Here is a 19,095-nt window from a genome sequence, read left to right as displayed (position 1 = left end):
ATAACTGGGATCTTCTAAAAACTAAACACTTATGCTCATCAAAAGACTTCACCAAAAGAGTAAAAAGAGAACCTACAGGCTGGAAAAAAAATTTTGGCTATGACAGATCCAACAAAGGTCTAATCTCTAAAATCTACAAGAAAATCCAACACCTCTACAACAAAAAGACAAATAACCCAATTAAAAAATGGGCAAAGGACATGAACAGACACTTCACCAAAGAAGACATTCAGGTGGCTAACAGACATATTAGGAAATGTTCACGATCACTAGCCATTAGATAAACACAAATCAAAACTATAATGAGATACAATCTCACTCCAACATTACTGGCGCAAATCAAGAAAACAGAAAATAACAAATATTGGAGAGGCATTGAGGAGTTTGGAACTCTTATGCACTGCTGATGGGAATGTAAAATGGTACAACCATTTTGGAAAACAATATAGCACTTCCTTAAAAAAACTAGAACTAGAAATACCATAGGATCCAGCAATCCCACTGCTAGGAGTATATCCTAGAGAAATAAGAGCCGTCACAAGAATAGCCATATGCACACCCATGTTCATTGCAGCATTATTCACAACAGCAAAAAAGATGGAAACTACCTAAGTGCCCATCAACTTATGAATGGATAAACTATGGTACATACACACATTGGAATACCATGCAACAATAAAGACCAATGAAGAATCTGGGAAACACCTCACAACATGGATGAATCTGGAGGGTATAATGCTGAGTGAAATAAGTAAATCACAAAAGGACAAATACCATATGAGACCACTGTTATAAAAACTAATGAAAAGGTTTACACACAAAAAGAAACAATTTTTGATTGTTATAAGCAAGGGATGGGAAGGGAAAGATACTAACTAGACAATAATTAAGTTGTAACTTGGTGGAGGGTAAGACAGTACACAATACTGGAGAAGTGAGCACAACTTGACCAAGGTAAGATCATGGGAGCTTCACAGACACATCCAAACTCCCTCAGAGACCCAATTACTGGGCTGAGTGCTGGAGACCATAGTCTCAGGGGACATCTAGCTCAGTATCTTTGTGTTCTGGACTGCTTCTAAGAAGGAAAAAATGATAAAATATCAGTGTTTAAAATAGGTAGAACTGCTCAAAAAGAAACTAAAATACTAATTTCAGGGCAATGTACTCTAATGGTACCCAAAAACCCAGTGTCATGGAGTTGATTCCGACTCATAGCGACCCTATAGGACAGAGTAGAACTGCCCCACAGAGTTTCCAAGGAGCACCTGGTGGATTTGAACTGCTGACCATTTGGTTAGCAGCTGTAGCACTTATATGGTAGTTAAACTCTTCTGAGAAAAAAAATACCAATTTGATGTAGTGGCATAAAGTTTCTTGTGACCTGCTAAGATTTTAAATATAAAATCACCTAAAAAATTGATGAAATAATCTATTTTTAAAAAATATTATAAATATTTTTATTAAGCTTCAAATAGTTTAAATATATTTCCCAACATCATATAGTTTATAAATTATTGAGCCAGGATTATAATTTGTATCTTTCTCCAAAAGCCAGACTGATTTCAACCACACCATGCTAATCATGAAAAGTAGCCATCCTTTGACTAATTTTGCATAATACAAGAAGTAAGAGAGATGCTTTTTCTTTCTTTTTTTTTTTCTGTATTCAGGAAGGAATTGTGTTTATAATTTTAAGGGCAAAAATAAAGCCAATCTTATTGATTCTCGCCACCTTTCTGAGATGCCCACTGCTCAAACACAGAGTAAGTCCCATTTGTCAGCCTTATTTCAGGAGAAAGAAAAAAAAAAAAAACCTGTTGCTGTGGAGTCGATTCCGACTCATAGCGACCCTATAGAACAGAGTAGAACTGCCCCATAGTTTCCAAGGCTGCGCCTGGTGGATTTGAACTGCCAACCTTTTGGTTAGCAGCCATAGCACTTAACCACTACACTGCCAGGGTTTCCATTTCAGGAGGAAGACTATAAATAATCAAATAATTCTAAAGCGACTTGTAGATAATCACTACTGAAATCTAGAAGTTGGTTTCAGTCCTTTAAGTATCTGAAAGAATACTTTATATCATGGCTAGATGTAAAGTTCCTTTACTCAGATCCGAGAGGAAGCCGATATTCCCATTCAACCCACTACAGACACTACAGTTTATGAACTGACATTGTAGCGACAGATAATGTGAGTGCCATCAGTATATAATGCACCCGTCTAGTGTTACCATATAGTAGTATATTTAATGCTACTGATAAACAAAATGAAACAAAAACATACTAGGTTTCCTCAAGAAATAGATGGAAATGTTGAACAAAATAGGATACAAAAATAGTAGCCAATGTGAACAGGTTTGTAATATGTGAAACTGGTAGAATAAAATCAGTGTGGACAGGTGAAATACTCAATAAATAAAATTGGAAGTCGTCTCCAGAAAACAAACAAACAAACAAAAAATCTCGTCTCTCTTTCTTGCTCACTCTCTGGCTCTCTTTCCCTTTATTTTTAGTAATGTTTAAGTCAACTCTGAGGAAAACTCCATGTCATTTTGTTTTTTATTTGTGATTTTTGATTTGTTTTCTTTTGTTATTTATTTTCAAATAATATATTTTAATAAAAGGGAGTCCTACCTATAGTTCAACACTAGTTGAGATATGTTGTACTCAGATGCTAGCAATTAAAATTAATTCTTTCTTAACTACAAGAGATGTTTTCTATCTGTCTGTCTGTGTCTAAGACAGAGCCCAAAGCTATAAAAAATTATAGAAAATACTTCTGTTTTTAGGCAACATACCTCATCTAAATGTCTAATAGAATCTCGAATTTTGGGAATAGTAAAGAACTCTCTAAAATTAAATTTGAGAGAATGCATACAGAAAATATGAAAAAGCAAGAATACGAAATAGAGGAAAAACTTTTATATATTAAAAGTATCATAGGCTTAAAAGGCAAAGGATGAAGAAGATTCCAGAACAAATAAATATTTGAAAGCAGTGTCAAATTTAGTAAATCTTTTCTATTATAAAAATATATATATATATATAAATAACTTTATTCATAAACCCTATACCTTTTTTGGTAGGTCAATAGATTTTAATTAAAAATACAGGCAAAAGGTAGTTAGGGACATAATTATTTATGAATACCTAAAAAAAGTAATTCTACCATTAACATACAGAGATGACTTACTGGTTAAGAAAACACTATCCTGTTTAAAAGCTAGTTCTAGGTACTGATACTTACCTATAGGTAAGCTGGTCAATAAAGAAATGCCTAAGAACTTTGTATCCACTACAGATGGCATATAGGTTATTTTCAACATAAATGTTTTCCCCACGCTTGGGTTTTTTTTTTTTAATTGAACTTTTTGCAAATAATTTTCTGAAAAATGCATTGATAGAAATTATCATGATTTTTCCTTTATTATCAACTCCAGAAACTATATCCATTATTATATATTCTTTTAAAATATTACTAAGCCTTTTAGGAATCAAGCATTTGAATTATTTTAATAATCAATTTTAATCAACTGATTGATAAAAACACGTTTGATGAATTATTTATATATATATATATAGCAATACTAACAAAGTGGCTATATAAAAAAAAGAGGGCAAAACATAATTTAAGCTTAATTTAGGAATAATAACCAAGGTAAAGGGTATTTGGAGATGCCATTTACCAAATAAATCATCTTTAACCCAATTAAAAAAAAAAAGCAGTCTTTCAAATTGGCTCCTAGATTATTAGAGCAACCAGATTAATGAGTCTTGAAGTAATACGATTTCTGGCAATTAGATTACAGAGAAATCAATAAGTCATCCTATAAAAGGAACAGATTCATTTATTACCTTTTTTTAACATCTAGAATATAAGATTTTTAAAACTTGTTTTCACAAACAATTAGGGAGATTTTCTTTGAAATGTGAAACTTGATTTTTACAGTTTGTGATGTGACTGTGTGTGTGAGAATTTTTGAGATTGTCCGTGAGCTTTGCTGGTTTTCTTTTTATTGTGTAAACCTGTAAAAAGATGGGATGGAGAAAAATATGGCATTGTAAAACAATTTTAAATTATACAAAAGCATTTCAGTGGAGAAGTCTATGTCTTATGCCTTTACTGTATACAATGTTTTCCTGTTTTAAAAAAGATTTTGCTTGTTTCCAAAAATAATCGATAATTTGTTAATGGTGAATTTGTAATATTGGAGATTACTTCATTGTGGTAGAATATCAGAAAACAAATAAGTCATTTTATTCCCAGGTAATTATCTTTCTTGGCCCGTAACGTGGCTAAAGAGTCAAAGAAAACATAGGTATTTAATTCAAGTTTCTTTATTTTTTTTCAGTGGGATTATCTACTACAATTCTAATTTAGTCATAAGTCATACATAGCACACATCTTTCCCAATAATAGCTAGTGTCCGGGTGAACTTGATGGATTTATCTCTTTACTTCAAGAAAAATGAACAAGTTAGCAAAATATGTTTTGTTCCCTTAATCTATTCTTTAGCTGCTGTCTTTTGTTTCTGGTTTGTTTCTTTTATTTTGTTTTGTCCTGTGTTTTTGAGAGACAAAGCTGTTCTTTGAACAAATGAACATTTGTTTTCCAGTGTTAATTCGGGGGAGTATTACTTCCCAGTTGATTGTCTCAGACCATTGTATGAACTGATTGGTATTCTTGATCATTGTATAAAAATCATGCGTTTTAAGAACCCAAGGGTTTTAATTCAAATGTGTTTCTCCTCATGTGGGAATAAAACATCAACAACAACAGTGAACAACAGTAACAAAGAGATAGTACAGTGCGATAATAGCGAGAGACCTATTCTAGCATGCACCCACACTTCCCAGATGAGATAATCTCCTAATCAAGTAGAATACCAGTCTTCTCCTCTTAAAAAATGATATAACTTCTGCTCTACAATGTCTACTGTATAAGAATTTTGTAAAGATAATATAAAACCAAATGAAAAAATAGGTAGGACTTCATTAAAACAATTTTGTTAATATTAACACTTAAGAGTAATGTCACACATTATAAATTCTTAGTGTGGCATCCATTTCCTTCTAAGGGGATTATGAATGATCTAGAAACCCTAGTGGCATAGTGGTTAAGACTACTGCTGCTAACCAAAAGGTCAGCAGTTTGAATCCACCAGGCGCTCCTTGGAAACTCTATGGGGCAGTTCTACTCTGTCCTATAGGTCCTCTATGAGTTGGAATTGGCTTGACGGCAATGGGTTATAAGGTGTTTATGAACCCTTGATATTGTAATAGAACCAGCAATGTCAATGTGTATTTCACATGAGAGTAGGAGCAGGATAATGTCTTTTGTCAGATGCTCAAAACAATTATTTAAAAAATATAAGAACTAGGTTACAAATAAAGTAAGTCAAAATGCACACGCATTAAATATAATAAGAGGAAACTGATATAATTAGTACCAATAACAGTAGTCAAATATCTCACTAGTATGTGCCATCATGGAGTTTAGTGGGGAGTCAGAGAAGGAAACTGATTATTTTTTAAAAAGTAAATTTAGATAGTCACTTCACACCAAAATAAATTACCAATAAAAGCCCAGTCCCAGTGCCGTTGAGTCGATTCCGACTCATAGCGACCCCATAGGACAGAGTAGAACTGCCCCATAGAGTTTCCAAGGAGCACCTGGTAGATTCCAACTGCCGACCCTTTGGTTAGCATCTGCAGCACTTAACCACTATGCCACCAGGGTTTCCTAAATTACCAATACCACCAGCCAGTGCTGTCGAGTCGATTCCGACTCATAGATTATTTAAAAAAAAAAAAAAAAAAAATACCTTGAAGCCCTGAGATAGAAAAGAATATAGATAAACACATATTTGATAATGGTGCAGAAAATAATTTTAAGGGCTTAAACAGAAGAGAGAGTATCTATAATTTCAATTATGTAAGAATTATTTAAGGAAGATCAACATTTGGCCATCATATCCCATGTAGGGATTCTTGTAGTCTCAAAAAGACTGCTATCAAGCCAGTATTTTAATAGTTTATGTATGACACTGGTTTTGGAAAATCAAATTTTTTTTTTTGTTAGTTATTTGTCTCTAATCTCTGTATTGTATTCAAAGAAGTATGACACTAGAGAGAGAGAAAAAAAAAATACTGACAGCCAGTCTTTCTCTTTAAAGATTCTGAAATGAAGTAGATTATTTTTTGTCTCATTTTACACAGGATCAAATAGCTGGATGAAATGACGGGTTAAAAGCTGTAGTACATCTATTTTATTTGGATAGTTAATTCATTCATTATAAAGTAAAATCACAACCACAGAATAGTTGTACTCCATAGTAGAGGAAACCAGACAATTCCTCAATGTCCCATATAGGTAAAAAAAGAATTTTTGATTTCCTTCTTAATGTGTACATGTTTGGGCTGAGGAGGAGGGGGGGAACTTTCAGTGGTTTGCTATTTATGAATAATAAATGAGCTGACAGTGTAATTTGCCCTTTTCTTTTGGTGGAAACAGCATCAGTTTTCAAATCAAAGATTCTCTTTATCTTGACTGATATTAAACATACTTCCAGAAGTATAATATCAGTGATTTTTTTATTCTGTCATGCCAATACTCTTGTCCAATATCCCCATGTTATTTTTTACTCTTGTCTAAGTTTCTGAGGTCTCACATTGTGACCCCTGGTTTTCTTCACATCTTCCCCTCTCCCTCTCATTTGTGTGTCTCCTGCTTTTCATTTTTTTCTCAAACTCACTCCTTCTAGTTTCTCATTCACCCCTATGTTTCAGTTACAGTTCATATCTAGACTAGTTCATATCAAGACAACTAGATCTTTATTTCTAGTCAGCTCATTCTTCTATAATTTTAAGCTGTATATTAAACTAACTGCAAAAAGTTTTTACTCAACATCCCATGGTTACATCAAAATCACTCCCAAGTCTGCCCTTTTATCAGTATTCCTAGCAAAAGTTTCTATAACTCAACAAGTTGTGCAAGAAAGATAGATTGACAACTTCCTTGTTCCCTTTGCATCTTTTACTCTCCACGTTCAGTGATCAGGAGGTGATGCAAAGGTTAAGTGCTTGGCTATTGACTGAAAGGTAGACAATATGAATCCACCCAGTGGCTCCTGCTAGAGGATAGACCTGGAGATTTGCTCCCATAAACATTACAGTCTAGAAAGCCCCATAGGGCAGTTCTACTTATCCCATGGATCGCTATAGTTGGAATTGACTTCATGGCACCTAACAACAACAACATCCAGTCAATCATTAAGTCTTATTGATTCCATCTCCTAAATACCTCTTTAATGTGATGATCTCTCTCTATCCTCACTCTTGCTACCCCACGAGAGATCTAACATATCTTCTGGAGTGGACCTCAGACAGTTCTACCGGGGGACTTTCCCATAAAACCAGACTGCTTCATCCAATCTCACATAAAACATGCAGAAGCATGCCACAGTTACTTTTCATCACTCTGTTAGGTAATCCTGTAGATATGTAGACCATGTCCGGGTCAGATTTTAGTGGTCCGGCAATGGCCAGAAGAATATATAGTGTGCCCAATTGGAAATGGTGTACTGGGGGTATGACTTATTAAGTATATTTCAATAAATTGATCATTTATATCAATTAATACTCAACATCTGTATATTGATTTATAATTTATATTGCATTATAGTTTATAATTTTATTTGACAATTTATCCCTTATCTAATCATGGTGGTAGATTGCACTGCTACTTGCTTTGTAGTCTTGGAAAATGAAACTAAAATGTGTTAAGTGATTGTTCCAAATCATAGTGTACAATAGTAGTTTCTTTGGCCAATTGTCAAAAAATGTATGTTTAATAATGGCCACACCTATTGTTCTTGGAAAAGTGAGCATTGGTCTGATTTTTTCATCAGGACATTTAATCTGGGAATGACATTTTACTAATCTGGGCTTATCTGTGTCCCCTTTAGTAGGGAAAAGCAAAAGTACAAACTAATTGATAGAGGAAAAGTGATTATCTTTCTTCCTATAATTATCTTTAAAGTCAAATACTATTTGTAGTTTCATAAAATGATTATGCTGAACTTTATGAAACTTATGAAACTGTCACTGGCCATTTTTGACGTACATAACATTAATTTCATTTACTTTAACCTAATATACCATCCTTAAAGATTTTCATATGCTATTCTTTTGTCTGGATAAAAAAAACCATTGCCATCAAATTGATCCTGACTAAGAGTGACCCTATAGGACAAAGCAGAAATGCCCCATAGGGTTTCCGAGGCTGTAATCTTAGGGAAGCAGACTGCCACATTTTTCTTCCGCAGAGCGGCTCATGGGTTCGAACCGCCAATCTCGTGGGTAGCCATAGATCTCTTAACTACTGCACCACCAGGGCTCCTTGTCTGGATCACATTTTCCCAATTAATTGATATTTTTATTTAGGTGTTAATATGTTATCGGCTGTTTTCGCGTGCCATCTGGTAGACTGTGACTCAAAGCGACCCAAGTGTTACTATATATGTATATAAATATTAGTATAATGATCAATTGCAGTACTCCCACGATGGCAAAATGTCTCTTTCTCCTATATCAAAACTCAATTATTCCCTCCCAACCCCCAATCCCAGTTATTTTTGGTCTATATTTTATAGCAATTATATGACTTATTATAACGGTCTTTCTCTGCCTTTTAGGGGGCATTTTGTTTGCTTGTTATTTTTATGTATCTCATGTTGTTTACGGCAGCTTTTTGTATTCATGTGCGGGAATCACTCTAAAAGCTAAACGTGTCCCGGGACCAAGTGTACGTCTTAAACATTTTCATGGCGGCTGTAGCATGAGCTTGCATTCAAATGCTGAGCTGCCCAATTTACTTGCCTGAGATAATTAACTTGAGGCTTAATATAAGTTTTTATAAAATAAGGACAATCATAAGATTTATTGCATAGGATCCATGTGAAGATTAGCTAAGATAATGCAGGGTCTGGCCTATAGATAAGCTCTCATTAAAAGGTGGTATTTCTAGATTGCCTGTGTGGACACAATGCATTTCCATTACAGGTTTCAAAACACTACAAATTTAAAATGGAATATATTGGATCAGAAAATGTTAGACAGAACTCCACACAGAAAATAAAGAGGGTATTAAAAATCTAGGCTCTCAAAATCTGCCAGTTATTGCTCATTTTCTAGCTCCTCAAACTATGGTTGTTTTGTGTGTGTGTGTATTTATATATATATATATATAAAAAAATGGCTTTGCTCCTTCTATAAATGTATAAACCAGTAATAGGTTCCAGGGAAATAGATATAAGTAAATAGCGTAGAAATCTAGGGTTTGTCTTTTTCTGTCTGTCTCTTTTCCTTCTTCCCTCTTCAAGCAACACAACAAAGGAATTTTTCTTAAAATTTTACTTGAAAATTAAAACAAACAAAAACCTTCCAATGTTACATTAAAAAGAAAAATGAACATTCCCTGGTCAAGACATTGTTCTTTTTGTTAGGTGCCGTCAAGTTGGTTCTGACTCATAGCGACCCTCTGTACAACAGAATGAAATACTGCCCGGCCCTGTGCCATCCTCACAATTGTTATTCTTGAGTGCATTGTTGCACGCACTATGTCAATCTATCTCATCGAGGGCCTTCCTCTTTTTCGTTGACCCTCTATTTTATCAAGTATGATGTCCTTCTTCAGTGACTGGTGCCTCCTGATAACATGTCCAAAGTGTGTAAGGCGAAATCTTGCCATCCTTGCTTTTAAGGAGCATTCTGGCTGTTCTTCCTAGACAGATTTGTTGGTTCTTCTGGCAGTCCATGGTATATTCAATATTCTTTGCCAACACCATAATTCAAAGGCATCAATTCCTCTTTGGTCTTCCTTATTCATTGTCCAACTTTCTCATGCATATGAGGCAATTGAAAACAATTGCTATTTAACACTTTAAAGAGGTCTTTTGCAGCAGATCTTCCCAATGTAATATGTCCTTTGATTTCTTAACTGCTGCTTCCATGGGCATTAACTGTGGATCCAGGTAAAGTGAAACCCTTGGCAACTTTAATCTTCTCCGTTTATCATGATTTTGCTTATTGGTCCAGTTGTGAGGATTTTTGTTTTCTTTTTGTTGAGGTGTAATGCTGAGCTTTGTTTTTTCATGAAAAGTGTACATGTTCAAGGTTAGTTCAATAGTATAAATGATACTTGATGTGCGACTGATTTTATTATGCTAGTAGTTTTCTATATTTGTAAAACAGTGGAATCCAATAAAATATTTTATTTTATTGGAAGCCTAAATTACAAAGAAAATCAGAGTGAAGGTGTGTTTATTGGAAAGATGTGCTGAGACCCTGCTCATTCAGTTTACCTACATAAATGTATAGGACAGTTTGATTAATTATAAGTATTATAAAACATATTCAAAGTTAAAAATCTCTCCAGTGTTCGTAAGTTTTCATACATGAAAGGGAGGCATTTTATTTATTCAGATGCACGTGTTTAATATACCCATAAACCATTACCATCGAGTCGATTCTGACTCATAGCACCCCTATAGGATAGAGTAGAACTGCCCCTATAGAGTTTCCAAGGAGTGCCTGGTGGATTTGAACTGCCAACCCTTTGGTTAGCAGCCCTAGCACTTAACCACTACGCCACCAGGGTTTCCCGTGTTTAATATAGAACCTCAGAATTTCCTTCTGTGTTTAATATATAACCTCAGAATGAGATTACTTACAACATGCACAGCACCCTCCTTTGAAAATCCCTGAAAGAGAATCTTTTCATGAAGAAAACACCTAACAGACATGTACTGATTGTGAAGCAAGCTCTTCGACAAGCTAAGAAATTAAATCTTAAATTGAATTCTAAAGTTTAAGTAGTAGTATCTCTATTTTTTAAATAAGTTTAGAAAACTAAAACTCGGAGAACAACTAAATTTGCTAAGGTCACACAATTAGTAAGTGGCAAAGCCATGATTCAGAATATGGGACTACCAAGCTCCTGCCCACCATTATGCCTATATAAAATCTTATCAAAATAAGAGCATTATGATACAATATACACATTTATTACTTTAATCATGGAATGAATGAAAATGTTTTCCTTCTATTAGATTATTTAATAGTACATTACAATTTAACATTGTGTTATGAGGAAAAGATAAATCAAGGAAATCTGTACAAATTGCAGTAGTTTCACAAGACTGTTTATTCATGTGCAGAGATATCTGTTTTTCAAAATATAACATAAATTTGGGTCTGCCATTTGTTTGACACCTTGTTAAAGGTTCTTTAATTCTTAAAAATTCAAAAGGGTAACTTCTATAATCAATCGAATTTACAGAATTAATCACAACTGCATTTTGTGATCTCAACAGCCTATCTCTCTTTTTTTTTTTTTTACTATAATGAACTACTTAAGTAACATACTCATGTCTTGAAAGAAAATTATTAGCTGAGAACTGATTTGTTCATATCTGCATTACTTCACTTTCTATGATGTGAGATATCAAGAGAAACTTATTTGATGTAGAAGACTTTTCTTATAGTCCTTATGGGTCAAAAGAAATCATGTACATCATCTCTAAGCTTTAATGCATTATTTCCTCAAATCAGTTAAAAAGCTCATCACTTTAACAAATTCTTTACGAAGCCAATAACTCAACCACAATTATGCTATTATACAAATAGGAAATATATAACATCAGCAAATCATAATGGCTGCCATTCAGATATGGAAGGACTAAGGAAAGAGAGGGAGGAATACAGAAAGTGGGAGGGGGGAATCTTGAATAAAGACAGCAGTACTTTGAGAACTTCTAAGAAGGTTAGCACATGGGACCCACCTGATCATCCACAAGAATTTGATATCATGGAATATCATAACACTCCTTTGAAAGGGGTAAATAAAAGTATTTTTAATCTGACAAAAGCTAATTTGGCAGTTATCCTCTGCAAAGTCCCTCATGATTTTGGTAAAGCAATTATATTAAAAGCAAACAAACAAACAAAAATACAACGGCAGCAATTTTTTCCTGAGTCTCTCTCTCTCTCTCTCACACACACACGCACACACACACACACACACAAATATTCATCTACACAAATATTCATCTTTTTTTTTTCCTAGGTAATTCAGACCATCAGTGCAGTGGATAGAGATGAATCCATAGAAGAACACCATTTTTACTTTAATCTATCTGTAGAAGACACAATGAACTCAAGTTTTGCAATCATAGATAATCAAGGTAATGCCATTTATGCATGAGGATTTTTAACTATTCTCCTCAATTCATGTTTGATTTTAATGAAATTTATAACATTAGTTTTTATACTGTTCCTACAACATGATAATGTTGAGAAATAGAGAAAAAGAGTGACAATGAAAATGAAAAACAACACCCAAATTCAGGTACTGAAAAGCTGGCCCCTTGTTACTCACTGGAAACCGTCGTGGTGTAGTGGTTAAGTGCTACGGCTGCTAACCAAGAGGTCAGCAGTTTGAATCCACCAGGCGCTCCTTAGAAACCGTGTGGAGCAGTTCTACCCTGTCCTATAGGGTCACTATGAGTCGGAATTGACTTGATGGCAATGAGTTTGGGTTGTTACTCACCGCCTTTCTTCAAATAAGAAAGTGCCTTTTTTTGTCATCCGGGACTGTTGGTCTTTGTAAAATCTCAACGACCCTGTAAATTTAATTGAAGCCCCAACAACCTGGTTCCTTTCATGTTCTCATATACTTCAAAAATCATTCGATGAGTGGGGAAGAGATGATATATACTTAAAACTTAGTCATGTTAGCTTGAATGATTCAAAGGTATTTGGAGTCATTAATTAGGAGCTATAAATTTATGAAATTGGTTTGAGATTTTTTTCTTCCCTTCATATGTTGGAAATAATTTTATCAATATAAGAAGAGTGTTTGAAAAGGTTTTGTGTGAAAAGATAGAATTTCTTTAATCTCTAAGTGGGAATACATTAAATTATACAAAGTCACTCTGTTTACTTTTTTTATAGCTTCAATAGCAGATTTTTTTTTGTCCTCATATGGATTTCTAGTTTAATTTTTCTTTATATCTCAAATATATGAAAAACCATAGGAGTTATTACTCATGCATTTATAATCAAAGGCCATGAATTTGTCCTTCCTTACGACTGCATTGAAGTTTCAATCCTTGGGGAGTCTTGTGAGAGAATAAAGGTAGACGGGCTTCTCTTCCTTTTGTCCTTACCAAATTCCCCAGTGAAGGGAATTCAAATATACTGAGGCTACAAAACACAAACGCCAATACACAAAATAGGTTTGAGCTTAGATTTGTTTATATTAATATGAAATAAGTTACTAAGGCAAAATAAACACATTGAAACATAAAGAAAATGATTTATTTGGTTTAATATTTCTGGTTACAAAGTAATTTAATAAAATATATATTGAAAAAAATGTAAATTTTCTCTTACCTCTTAAATATGCCTAGTAAATAAAATCACATGCATTTTATAATCTTCAAGAGCATAATGGAGAATTGGTTTTAAAAAAGATGATTTTGAAAAAGCCATAAATAAGCATATATTTCAGGAGATTTCCATTTCTTTGCTTTTTCTTACAGTTGTCTTCTAAAGTTTATCAGATAGCTACAGTAAATATTTTTTGTGGCACAGTAATCAAAAAAAGAGAAAAAAGTAAAAGAAAAACATAGTTTTGAGACACAAGAAATTGCACTGAAAAGGGTTATTTAGAATATTTTAGAATTCAAGGAAGAGCAATTCCAATGTGCTTGAAGTATACACTGTTCTTTTTTTTTTTTTTTAATGTCCTATATAGATGAATGAATCAACAGGACAAAGGCTTAAGGATTTTCTGCATTGTATATAGAAAATTGATTAATAATGTCAAAGTGAAATGAAACAGGATTTTTCCTACCCTTTTGTTTCATTAGTAAATACACTATTTGAGATAATTAGCTGATAGATAATTGTGAAAATCTAGTGTATTTTTTTTTTTTTAGTGTATTTGCAGCATTTGCGAAAACAATGGTTTCCAACTTTTTTTAAAAAAGCACCGTGTATCACGTGTAATTAATTCAAATGAAATTGTTTTCTGTGTTCCACACACATTATCCCTATCTGGAATGGGTTTAAATAATTCCTCTAACTACAGAATTAGAGTTTAGGTAATGTCAAAAGAATAAAGATATTTTTTGGTGGATCATTATCTTTTTATCAGAAATCACCTCTTCCTTTTATTGGATCTTATTTGGTCATACCACTACATTATTACCCCTAGTACTATGACTTGTGTGAGTTTCTTTTATAGTATATAAAAAAAAAATTATGCACATGGATTTTTGTTTTAGACAACACAGCTGTAATTTTGACTAACAGAAATGGTTTCAGCCTTCAAGAAGAGCCTGTCTTCTACATGTCCATTTTAATTGCCGACAATGGAATCCCACCGCTTACGAGCACAAACACCCTTACCATACATGTTTGTGACTGTGATGACTACGGCAGTACACAGACGTGCGGTAATAAGAAACGTATGCTTTCCATGGGATTCAGGACAGAAGTCGTAATTGCTATTCTAATCTGCATTATGATAATATTTGGTAAGTAGTACTCAGTGGAATGTCTCTTCATTTATTTAAAATAACATGATACATATATAAAAAGTTAATTCCAAAAGAGCAGTACTGTTTGTGTGTGTGTTTAATTGCTCTTCTGGATGTATTACAACTATTAAACCCAAAAGACTAAATAAAAACTAGAATTGATAAATTCACATTTCGAGTTGAAATTCAGTGATCCCTGAATGGTAGGAGCATGTGATTATGTATGTGGACATCTGTATATGCATGTTTTTGACACATGGCATTGCAAAAAACGTAAGTTATACATAAAAAATAATAACGGTGAGCTTCTGTTGAGTGCTTATTACACTCCTAGAGACTGTCTTAAGTGCTTTATATGCATTATGCAATTTAATTCTAACAATAAAATTTTTGAAGTAACAACTCTCATCATCTGCACTGTATAGATGAGAAAACTGAAACTCAAAGCGTTACGTGCTTTCCTAAAAGCCATGCAGCTAGTAAACGATGTAGTGACATTCCATAGCTACCACACTCCCCTATGAACCACCATAATGCAGCTGACTGGACACGTTACAAAAGAAAGTCAAGGTTAGCATAAGCCATTGGCGTCAAGTCAATTCTAACTCACTCATAGCGACCCTGTAGGACAGAGTAGAACTGCCCCATAAAGTTTCCAAGGAGCTGCTGGTGGATTCGAACTGCCAGGCTCTTATCCACTACACCACCAAGCTTCGTGGAAGAATGTAAAACAGTCTTATTTAATCAAAGTGTTGAAAAAAAATAAATCTCAGTAACACAGTTTCATTTTGTTTGTTTCCAGAAGCAGGTAAGTTACTGATTTTATAGTTGAACTCCAAAATGCCTTAGTCAAGCTTTCAAGACTGTAAATGATTCATCTAATGTAGCCCTTTCCCCTTCTTTAACACACTGGTATATAACACCTAAGCCCTGCTCTTGTTTCCCTGATAACTTTTCATCACATAAACATGACATCATAAGTGTTGTGAGTCATCCTGTCAGCTGCTGGTTCTGGAATCTCAACCTTGCCACTCAATCTGAGTTTGACTATGTTTCAGGACTTGCTTTGCCTTCATTCTCATCTTTCTCAAAGTTTCTAAAACCATTCATTCCTCTTTTACCACCGAACGTTATCGGACTTTTTGTCTCCGCTCCAGTTTTCAAAATGTTTTCAGTGATCTGTCATAATAAAACTGCATTTAGAACTTTATAGCTAGGTAGTAAAAGCAAGAAGCATAAACACAGTGTGTGGTTGAAGGACTGAACCACTTACAGGTAGAGACCTAAACCAAGCCCAGAATCCTACAAATCAGCAAGAGGCTGCCTCACAGGCAAAGACATGAGTAGTATTTATGGGTGGAGAGTATGGGTCAACTAATAGTAACATCCTTTGAAATTTCCTGAGGCCTCTCTCAAATTTATGAATTGGAAAATTATTCATTATATTGTGTTCTATATCATGTACGTATTTCCAATGAGTTTAAAGTCTACTACCTGAATTCACATGTGATGACCTTATTTATTTCAAGAGAACTATTTCAAATTTTTTAAATGTAAGTTGTAGGTAAAATACTATATATTTTTTATTTTTATGATAATATTAATACTTGGTATTTGTTATAACTCCACATATGAAATTCTGAACAGCTACATGAGCTCCAAGGTTGAGTGAGGGTTGGCTATCTTTGATACATACAGTATTCTTTAAAATAAAGAGTATTCTGACTTTTTTTTATTTCTACTTAATATCTAAAATTATTTTATGTAATACATGTTGTTTCTGGACAAACTAGTCTTATGATTTAAAAACCTGGTATTTGGGAATTTCTGAAATTAATAATGTATCACAGACCACATGATCTGATCCAACTCTGTGGTTTTGAGTCCCAGCTATCTACTTACTAGCAGTGGTCCTGGCTATGTTATTTAAGGTCCTTGTGCCCCATTTCTCTCATCTTTAATAGGTGACAGTAATAATATATGGATATCATAAATAGTTCTGGTGGCTGAACTATTAAGTGATGGGCTGCTAACCTAAATGTCTGCTTCTAAACCCACCCAGGGGCTCCCCCGGGGAAAACACCTGGTGATCTGTTTCTTAAAGATTAGAGCCTAGGAAACCTATCAGGCAGTTCTACTCTGTCACACGGGGTGGCCATGAGTTGGAATCACTCCACTGCACAGCAGCAACAACAACGATAACATTATCATAAGGATTCAATCAAGGAATAAATGTAAAGCTTTCAGAGCAATGCACATACTTTGTAGCCAATAAATATTAACTCAAATATTAAATATTCTGGTATGCTTTCATTGTCAGGGTTTATTTTTTTGATCCTGGGTCTAACACAAAGAAGAAAACAGACTCTATTTCCTGAGAAGGGGGAGGATTTCAGAGAGAATATATTCAGGTATGATGACGAAGGGGGAGGAGAAGAAGACACAGAGGCCTACGACATCGCAGAGCTGAGGAGCAGCACCTTTATGCGGGAACGCAAGACTCGGAAACACGCCACCTCGGAGCTCCGGAGTCTGTACAGGCAGTCTCTGCAGGTGGGCCCGGACAGCGACATATTCAGGAAATTCATCCTAGAAAAGCTCGAAGAAGCGAACAGTGATCCGTGTGCGCCTCCTTTTGACTCCCTTCAGACCTATGCTTTTGAGGGAACAGGGTCGTTAGCCGCATCGCTGAGCTCCTTGGGATCGGGAATCTCTGATCAGACTGAAAGCTACGATTACCTTAATGACTTGGGACCTCGCTTTCAAAGATTAGCTTGCATGTTTGGTTCTGCAATGCAGTCAAATAACTAAGGACTTTTTATCATTAAAATGTGTTTGGGTGAAGAGATAAAGCACATGTGATGATAACCCCCATTGGTCGTGAGGTACCGATAAATCTGCTCTTTGGTATATATTGTTTGCTGATTTCCTTAGAATAAATACCCCGTGGAGCCCTGGTGGCGCAGCGGTTAAAGCTATTGACTAAAAGGTCGGCAGTTCAAAACCACCAGCTGCTCCCAGGAGAAAGATGTGGTAGTCTGCTTCAGTAGAGATTTACAGTTTTTGAAACCCTATGGAATCCTATGAGTCAAATCAATTCAACAGGTTTTTTTTTTTTTTTTTTTTTTTTGTCATTTCAAGCTGCCCACGTGATGTCACTGATTGCAGACCTCGGGAGAGATGCTATGAATCAGCTCTTGGGTGCCAGTACCAGCTGGCTTTAGCATGTCCTTGAAGCACTCCACTAACTTTCCTTCAATAAAATCCAATCCAAATTCTCAAAATTTGGATGGCAAATCTAGGAAAAGCACTGGGTTAGGCCATCTTAATATTATTTCATTGTTTTTCTGTGTTTTTAAACTTATAAAGTAAGAGTAAAGTGTTTATGTATATTAAGTTCCTGATACTAAGTAAAGATAAACACCTAGGAGAATGTGGGTGATGGTATCAAATCTTTCAAAACCTATATTCTTTATATGAATAATCTGACTCCTCACAGAGATTCTATGATTCATTCCAGCTTGATATTTTAAAAATGAGTTCAAATTTGGACTGATACATGGTATATATTAATCAATCAAAACTACACTGCATACATTTGTATTGTTTATAATATTACAACCTTGTATAAAAAGGAAACATGGAAATATGTTTAAGGAGTTTTCATAGATTATTTTCATATGCAGCCCAGAATACTTTTGTATTATCTTAAAACACAGTGGCAAAATACATGTCAATATTTGTTCATCATTAAATGTAAACTTTATAAAACTTGTGGAAAGTGAGTAAAATCTCTAAGTAAATTTTATTGTGATGAAAAATGATACAGAAACATGAAATGAGTAGTAGATTAAAGCTTGAATTAATATTCATCTTAAATATTATGATCAACTGTACTGCCTTTTACCAAGCATAAAATAAAACATGATATGATTCTCAGCATTTCCTTTTTCATTAAGAGCTTAGAGTATGACTGATCCTTCAGTGTCATTTTTTTTTTATTATGGAATATAAAATTAGGTGCAATAGTAAGTTTTATTGCAACATTATGAAGGAAGTAAATGCTAAGCTGCTGGACATAAAGCTTTATGGTAACATTAGATAGTAAAATAATAAAACACTTTAATTTTAATCCACCTTCTAAAAAAAGATCTTTATTCTACCCAAGGTGGGATTAAAAATTCATAGTTTGATCAAAAAGAAAGTAGTGCATACAATAGTCTTAAAATTGGCTTATATGATCCTTCCTGGTTAATAGTATGTGAAGCTGAACTGAATCAAATTGGCCATATATGTTTAAATCAAATATTTCAAATAATTTAGAGCTATGGATAGAGCAGTTGGATGAGTACAATTATTTTCTTTTCTCCGTACTTTAGAGCCCTGGTGGTGTAGTGGTTAAGAGCTATGGTTGCTAACCAAAAGGTTGGCAGTTTGAATCCTCCAGGCACTCCTTGGAAATCTGATTCAACAATTTGAACCAGGC

At 34.3% G+C, this 19,095-nt stretch overlaps 1 protein-coding gene across 2 annotated transcripts in view; it reads left to right on the top strand.

Annotated features, from left to right (window-relative positions):
* Positions 1-17,727, top strand: part of CDH19 (cadherin 19) — an 80,545-nt gene extending 62,818 nt beyond the window's left edge. The window contains exons 10-12 of one of the 2 annotated variants that reach the window (XM_049900736.1): positions 12,131-12,248; positions 14,355-14,606; positions 16,930-17,727. In XM_049900736.1, coding sequence (XP_049756693.1) covers positions 12,131-12,248; positions 14,355-14,606; positions 16,930-17,420 — 861 coding nt within the window. In that variant the 3' untranslated portion in view covers positions 17,421-17,727. The remainder of the gene's footprint in view (positions 1-12,130; positions 12,249-14,354; positions 14,607-16,929) is intronic. The other variant, XM_049900737.1, reaches the window with a different exon arrangement.
* The last annotated feature ends 1,368 nt before the right edge of the window (positions 17,728-19,095 follow it).

The sequence above is a fragment of the Elephas maximus genome, chromosome 11 (assembly GCF_024166365.1).
Source record: "Elephas maximus indicus isolate mEleMax1 chromosome 11, mEleMax1 primary haplotype, whole genome shotgun sequence".
NCBI classification, from domain to species: Eukaryota; Metazoa; Chordata; class Mammalia; order Proboscidea; family Elephantidae; genus Elephas; species Elephas maximus.
This window is presented reverse-complemented; position numbering and strand designations above follow the sequence as displayed.